Source organism: Poecilia latipinna, unplaced genomic scaffold (genome assembly GCF_001443285.1).
Source record: "Poecilia latipinna isolate Pla-1442-1.1 unplaced genomic scaffold, P_latipinna-1.0 Scaffold261, whole genome shotgun sequence".
Lineage (NCBI taxonomy): Eukaryota > Metazoa > Chordata > Actinopteri > Cyprinodontiformes > Poeciliidae > Poecilia > Poecilia latipinna.
The window spans coordinates 251,508-258,328 of NW_015112877.1; the positions used below are offsets into that span (position 1 = coordinate 251,508).

The 6,821-nt window shown below is 47.7% G+C and overlaps 1 protein-coding gene and 1 long non-coding RNA gene across 13 annotated transcripts in view; one reads left to right on the forward strand and one right to left on the reverse strand.

Annotated features, from left to right (window-relative positions):
• The window catches only part of unm_hu7910 (un-named hu7910), a 39,752-nt gene that overhangs the window by 11,061 nt on the left and 21,870 nt on the right, over positions 1 to 6,821 (reverse strand). For 7 of the 12 annotated variants that reach the window (XM_015033219.1, XM_015033214.1, XM_015033225.1 and 4 more), the window contains 11 exons: positions 3,261 to 3,347; positions 3,058 to 3,093; positions 2,176 to 2,220; positions 1,974 to 2,105; positions 1,866 to 1,901; positions 1,469 to 1,516; positions 1,303 to 1,389; positions 1,135 to 1,173; positions 977 to 1,062; positions 800 to 886; positions 559 to 709 (listed from right to left, as the gene is read on the reverse strand). In XM_015033219.1, the coding sequence (XP_014888705.1) occupies positions 559 to 709; positions 800 to 886; positions 977 to 1,062; positions 1,135 to 1,173; positions 1,303 to 1,389; positions 1,469 to 1,516; positions 1,866 to 1,901; positions 1,974 to 2,105; positions 2,176 to 2,220; positions 3,058 to 3,093; positions 3,261 to 3,347 (834 nt within the window). The remainder of the gene's footprint in view (positions 1 to 558; positions 710 to 799; positions 887 to 976; positions 1,063 to 1,134; positions 1,174 to 1,302; positions 1,390 to 1,468; positions 1,517 to 1,865; positions 1,902 to 1,973; positions 2,106 to 2,175; positions 2,221 to 3,057; positions 3,094 to 3,260; positions 3,348 to 6,821) is intronic. The other 5 variants (XM_015033220.1, XM_015033215.1, XM_015033221.1 and 2 more) reach the window with 5 other exon arrangements.
• Positions 3,055 to 5,714, forward strand: LOC106947911 (uncharacterized). The gene is made up of 2 exons (XR_001425068.1): positions 3,055 to 3,140; positions 3,544 to 5,714. It is a non-coding gene; the product is annotated as an uncharacterized LOC106947911 (long non-coding RNA).

Below are 6,821 nucleotides of genomic sequence, written 5' to 3' on the forward strand. Positions count from 1 at the left end.
CGACCCAGTCCTGGTTCTGCTCTGACCCGGTCCGACCCAGTCCTGGTCTGACCCAGTCCTGGTTCTGCTCTGACCCGGTCTGACCCAGTCCTGGTCTGACCCGGTCCGACCCAGTCCTGGTTCTGCTCTGACCCGGTCCGACCCAGTCCTGGTCTGACCCAGTCCTGGTTCTGCTCTGACCCGGTCTGACCCAGTCCTGGTCTGACCCGGTCCGACCCAGTCCTGGTTCTGCTCTGACCCGGTCCGACCCAGTCCTGGTCTGACCCAGTCCTGGTTCTGCTCTGACCCGGTCTGACCCAGTCCTGGTCTGACCCGGTCCTGGTCTGACCCGGTCCGACCCAGTCCTGGTTCTGCTCTGACCCGGTCCTGGTTCAGACCCAGTCCTGGTCTGACCCAGTCCTGGTTCTGCTCTGACCCGGTCTGACCCAGTCCTGGTCCGACCCGGTCCTGGTTCTGCTCTGACCTGGTCCTGGTTCGGACCCGGTCCTGGTTCTGACCCGGTCCTGGTTCTGACCCAGTCCTGGTTCTGCTCTGACCCGGTTGTGAAGGAGTCGTTACCCAGGAACTGCTGCCTCTCGGCCCGTCTCTTCAGCGCCGCCCTCAGCAGGTCAGAGGTCACGTCGGGCAGCTCTGCAGCCTCTCTGTACGTGTTGATGGCGCTCTGCAGCAGGTCGTTGCTGCGCAGCTTCTCCGCCAGATCATCCTGCACCTGCCGGGACGACACCGCGTTACGGACCAGAACCGGAACTGGACCGGACCGCGTACGGCCCGGCGCCGTGCCGCCCCTCCTGGACCCTACCTGGGCCTTCCCATAGCGAGCGCGCGGGCTCAGAGGATGCTGCTGGACCAGGGAATCGAACGCCTTCAGGGCCATGTCCAGGTTCCCCTGAGGAAGAGGAGGAGGAAGATGAAGGTCAGCTCAGCGTGGATCAGCTGATCAGAGGAAGAGGAAATGTCTCCCGGTCGTTTCCTCTACCTTCCTCCTCAGCTTCTCCGCTGCATCGATCTCTGATTTGATGCTTTTATCGATCTTGTTCAGCAGTTTGGGTTTCTTCTTCTTTGCTGGAGGACCAACAGAACGACGCAGGGGATGAAATAAAACCACAGAAGAAGATTTAATGTTTGTATTTTTACCTTTTTCCTTCTGCTCCTCAGCTGCTTTCTCTGCTGCTCCTGACCCACAGAACCAAACCAGAGGTCAAAGGTCAAACAAACAAACTGGACTTCATTCTAACAGTAGAGCCGGTCATGGTCGTCTGGGTGGCTCTGTGCAAAAGTCTTAAACCAGCAGCGAGTTCTCACCGTCGGCTTCCTGCCTGCTCTCTGTGGGTTGGGTCGACCCAGTCTGGGGTTCTGGTTCTGGTTCTGCTTTAGGAGGCTCCTCTCCTTCTGTAAGTCAGAAACCTGTCACTGACTGAACTGAAACAACAAACAGATGATTTTATTATTAATGTCGTTTATTTCCCACCTGCTTCCGCTGAGAGTTTGGAGCTGGTCTGGTACCGACCCGATTCCCCTGCAGAACAGCAGCAGAACTCATTATTACAGCTTCACGTGTGGAAATGTGAAAATAAATAAACGAGATAAATGCAAATTAAACAAATATTTAAAGTAAAATAGAAATTACAATAAAAACTTTAATAACTTAAAATAGTTATAATTATTAAATAAAATAGTTGAATTTCTTAAATTATTTTATTATTTAATATAAATTAAATAAAACTGCATCCAGCTGTTAACCCCTTCAGTGCTGATTAGCTTCAGTTTGTCATCATTAATGAGACGGTTGACCTCTAGGGGGCAGCAAACACAACAATCAGTCTAACTGTTACCAGAACCAGAACCTGGTCTCAGGTCGGACTCACCTTCAGTCTCCTCCGGCTGGCTCTCCTCCACCAGAACTGGACCAGGAAACAGAGAAGGTCAGAATCAGAACCACTGAATGATCAGCAGCGGGTGGGGGAGGGGCTCACCTCCTGTGGTGTCGATGGAGCCGGGCTCCTCCTCTGGAACAAACAGACTGATTAGAACCTGACAGGACCGGGCCTGGTTCTGGTTCTGGTTCTGGTACTGACCGTAGCGCTGTCCGGGTTCTGTCGGGTCGTCTGCAGAACAAACAGCAGGTTCATAAAGATCCACAGACTCTGGACAGGAAACAGGAAGCTGCAGACTCACCTGGAACAAAATGGCTGTCGTCCAGCGGCGGCAGAGGAACGGCAGCTGCAGAGGAAACAACAACGGTCAGACTGCTGATCGAACCCGGATCTCTGGCCCGGCCCGGTTCTGGAAGAGGTCCGATACATGCAGCCGAGCCGGTAACGGACCGGCTGGATCAGAGACAGACTGGACCACAGGCGGGAGGAGAAGAAGGGAGGAAGTGTGTCCTAAAGACGGCTAACATGAAGCTAAGCAGTGCTAACGAATTAGCCAGTGATGCTAAAGGGTGGAAAAAAGCTGAAACGTTTTGATCTGCAGCGCAGAGCGGATCAGTGGAGGATCTTTCGTGCAGTGGTAGCCATGCTTTTACTAATGAGCTAATGCTGTTAGCAGAGCTAATGTTTTGTTTGCTACTACAGCTCTTTTATTTTGAAGACAATTGGTGATCTTAGCCTCCCCTAAATTACCTTTACTAAACTGTTAGCCTCCTCACAACACATGGCGGGTCTGGACATGATTGAATTTCGAACTTTAGAATTAGCTTCAGCTAAACACCGTGCATGTCTGACCTTTTAGCATTCATTTCTGCTAATACAATGCAGATATAGGGCATTAGCATTAGCTTCAGCTACGTACCACTTGTATTGAGCGCTGTAGCATTAGTTTTTACTAAATACCGTGTCTATAAAGCTTTGCCATAGTGGAGCTAATGATCATGCTGCTAACCGTTAGCGGAGCCCAGCACTACTAAAAGCCCCAGTATGATCCGGTTAGCAGCAGAACCTGGTTCTGTTTAGCATTCTTTCCACTGGTTCTGAGTCACAGCTGCAGCTGGACCGGAACCAGACGCTAACTGAGTTAGTCATCCCTCACATGCAGCAGCCGCTCAGCGGAACCAACCTTGGATTTCAGACTCCACGTCCTGAGATCCAGGGACTGCAGCAGACACACAGCGTTACCGTCGTCATGCCAACAGGCAGCAGGTGAGCAGTGAGTCATAAACATGAGTTATTTCTGCTAAATAATCCTGATTGTTGGGCAGATTTCAGGTTTAATCCTCTGACCCTGCTGCTGCAGAGAGAGGACAGGTGTCCATGTCCCACCTGATGTCTCCTCCGCTGCAGGACCGTCCTTCTCCAGTTCTGGAGCTCTCTGGGTCGGCGTTTCCACCTCAGGCTTACTGGTTTTTTCTAACAACAAAAACACATCAGTAGCTTGTTTATTCTGCGATCAGAGTCCCTTAAATCCTCTTCGGTTCTGATTCAGACGCTCAGGTTGAACTCCCATCTGATTGGCTGACCAATCCAGAGCAGAGGTGTACCTAATAAAGTGGCCACTAACATCCAGCTAAATGATCCCATCAGACCTCACCTGTTCTCTCCTCAGGTGATTCCCCCCCTTCAGCGCCGGCGCTGCTCCCAACCCTGTTGGCAACCCAAAGACAGGGCGTTTAAATCGGACCGAATGACCCAGGAAGCTGGTTCCCCATCAGAACCTAACCCCAGAGCAGAACCTTAAAGGTAAAGATCATTTGGGACACAGCAGGCAGCCATCAGACCCAATAAAACCCACTGAGGTTTGGAGTGTGAATACTTTTACAGGCTCCAGGACCTGTGAGCAGCGCCTCCTTCAGGTTGGTTATCGAACAATGGGAATAAATAAATTCTGCAATTTGACCTTTATTACAAGAAGAAGAAGAAAAAAACTTTTTTGGTGTCATTTTTATAACTGTTAGCAGCTGATTAGAATATTTCAAATAATACATGACCTTTAAACCCAAATCTCTGTTGGAGAAATGGATGAAGTTCAAACTATCTCTTCCATCCATCATATCCCCTACTCCAACATCTTTCTAACCGTACTGCCAGACAGAGGAGATGTGATGATGTCATCCAGGATGTGTGGATTATTATCTCTGATGCCTGGATATTAAGCGTCAGGGAAGTCTCCAGTCAGAGGGATCTTCAGATTAGGTAGACAGACTGCTACTGGAGATCCCTCCAGCCCACAGCAACATTTCCTTTTGGGAAAAGTGTTGTAGAATTTAAATAAATGGAAAAAGGAGCTTCAACTGAAGCCAAAACATTTTCACTGTTTTATTAAAGTACAGACATGAAATACATGAAAACAGAACAGAAACCTGCAGAGTGACTGATGTGGTTTACAGGCAGACGTCACCAGGAGGAGGAACCCAGAGGACCATGAACTGAACTCCAAACATTTTCTCTACAAACTACAAGCTCAAAACATTTAAGAATAAAATAAAACGGATATTTAAGAAGGTAAAACAGAAATTAACTTAAACCAAAACAATCCTAACAAACAACCTCACACATAAACATGAGGTCAAATCTTTATATTAAATGTATAAAGTTTATAATCTAAAGTTTCTACCTGTGGTATATTCTAGTTTCAGTGGTTCTACATACACAGCTAAGATGCATTTTATTGATTAAAGACATAAAGCTGACAAAAGTTGCCATGATTACAAGTTGAATGTTTGTGAACCAGCGGAAAGGGGGTGGAGCTTCTGATGCAGAGCAGAGTCTGGTTTTATAGCGCCCCCTGCCTGGTCCATTAGCTTCCACTACATACCGTGTTAGTGTAGTGCCTTAGTGCTCTGCTACCGCTTTAGAGTTAGCACAGCTAACTTTTTACTTAGCAGTTCCTACCACTGGTTTTATGCAACATTATTTAGAGGTACAACGCTTTGTTCCAACCATGGGTCAATGTTTTCAGAAGTTGGGGACATTTCTTAACATCTTTGAGATCCAAAGATTCAACTTTTTTCTCTTTGGTAATTAATATCAAAATCTCTCATTCTTCAATTGGCCCAAACTGGGATCAGAACAGCAATCTGGGAAGGTCTGTAAAGTTTTTTTAGGAAAAAAATACAGAATTTAATAAAATTATATATGCTATGATGACTTACAATTATCCCTATAGATCATCCAAAACACACGACTATGAAGACAAATAAAGTGGCTAGGAGTATCTACATGGAGGACCAGCTGATAAACCAAACACACCACGGTGGTGCTGATGGTAGAACGGTTGACTGGGTTTGAGTCCCGACCTGGAGACCTTTCTGTACGACTCCCTGTGGATACGGAGGTTCTCTCCAGGTACTCTGGCTCCCACGGCCCAAAATGTGTTTACTCCAAGTTTCCTTTAGCTCTGCATGTGCATGATTGGGTGTCCAGGAATGGACTGGAGACTTGTCCAGAGTGACAGCCCAATGACATTTTGAAATCTTCACTTATCTGTCAAAATAAAAGTATCTGATTCACCTTGCTAAAGGTTGCATACAGAGGTGTCATCCCCTGTACCAACCAGTGTAATACTACACTAGTGAAGTATTGATCCATAGCTGCTTTGCTGTGACGCACTAGTTGGCAAACATTGTACCTCTTGTGGCACGTAAAAGTTAGTACCAAGGATTGTCTTGGATTTCAGGTTCACCAGTTTATTCAACTCTGACAAGACAATTAATGCACAAAACCCAATAACTCCAAAGTACACAGCAACAGTATTTACATGGACTCAGCCACAGCGGTCATAAACTTGAGTTCTTTTGGGTTCAACGGCTGCCTACCACCTGTCACCCCTCGGCTCGTATATTTGGGCCCACCTATAGAGACCAAACTGAATTTGGCTCCAATATCCCAACGGGTACAACACCTGCATGTGTTCAAACAAACCCAACCCAGATAAACCTGGTTTTTAAACCAGGAGTTCATCTGTTGCTCAGGACTATAGCACCGTCCATTCATCAGTCAGTTTTTAGTCCCATCAGCAACCGTCTTCTCCCTCCTGATGGCTGCTGGAGCTAAAGCTTGGGAAGCATTGTACTTCCTCTCTGGAAGGTCTCGTCTCTTCAGGTCGTTCTTTGTGGCATTTTGTTGCTTCTCCTTGGCCAGCCTCTCTGTCTCCATCTTCTCCTGGAGGGCCTTCTCTCTAGCCAGCCGCTGTCTCTCCATCAGTTCCTTCTGTCTGGATAGCCTTTGTTTCTCCAACTTGTCCCTCTCCTGCTTCTCTCTTTCCTTCATCATCTGTTCCCTCTCCTTCCTCACTGCCATGTCTTTCTCTGATCTCTCCTCCTGAGCCAATCTAGCTCTTTCCCTAGCAATCCTTTCCCTCTCTTCCTTCTCTTTAGTCGCTCTATCTATCTTTTCCTTTTCAGATTTTTCTTTGGCCATTCTTTCCCTTTCTTTAGCAATCCTCTCCAGTCTTTCTTTTTCGGCCATGTCCTTGTCCAATTGTTCTTTTTCAGATTTCTCTTCGCCAGTTTTTTCTTTTTCTAGTTGCTCCTTCTGTTTGGCGATTCTCTCTCTCTCCTTACTAAGTTGTTCCCTCTCTATTCTTTCTTTCTCTGCTTTCTCCTTAGCGACCCTTTCTTTTTGGAGTCTCTCCTTCTCTAATCTTTCCTTCTCTGCTCTCTCTTGGCTTAATCTTTCCCTCTCCTTGATGAGGCGCTCCCTCTCGCTCCTCTCTTTTTCTGCCCTCTGTCGTTCCACTCGTTCCCTCTCTTCTTTAGCCGCCCTTTCCCTCGCTAGTCTCTCCTTCTCGGCCCTTTCAGTCGCTAGTCTCTCCTTCTCGGCCCTTTCAGTCGCTAGTCTCTCCTTCTCGGCCCTTTCCCTCGCTAGTCTCTCCTTCTCGGCCCT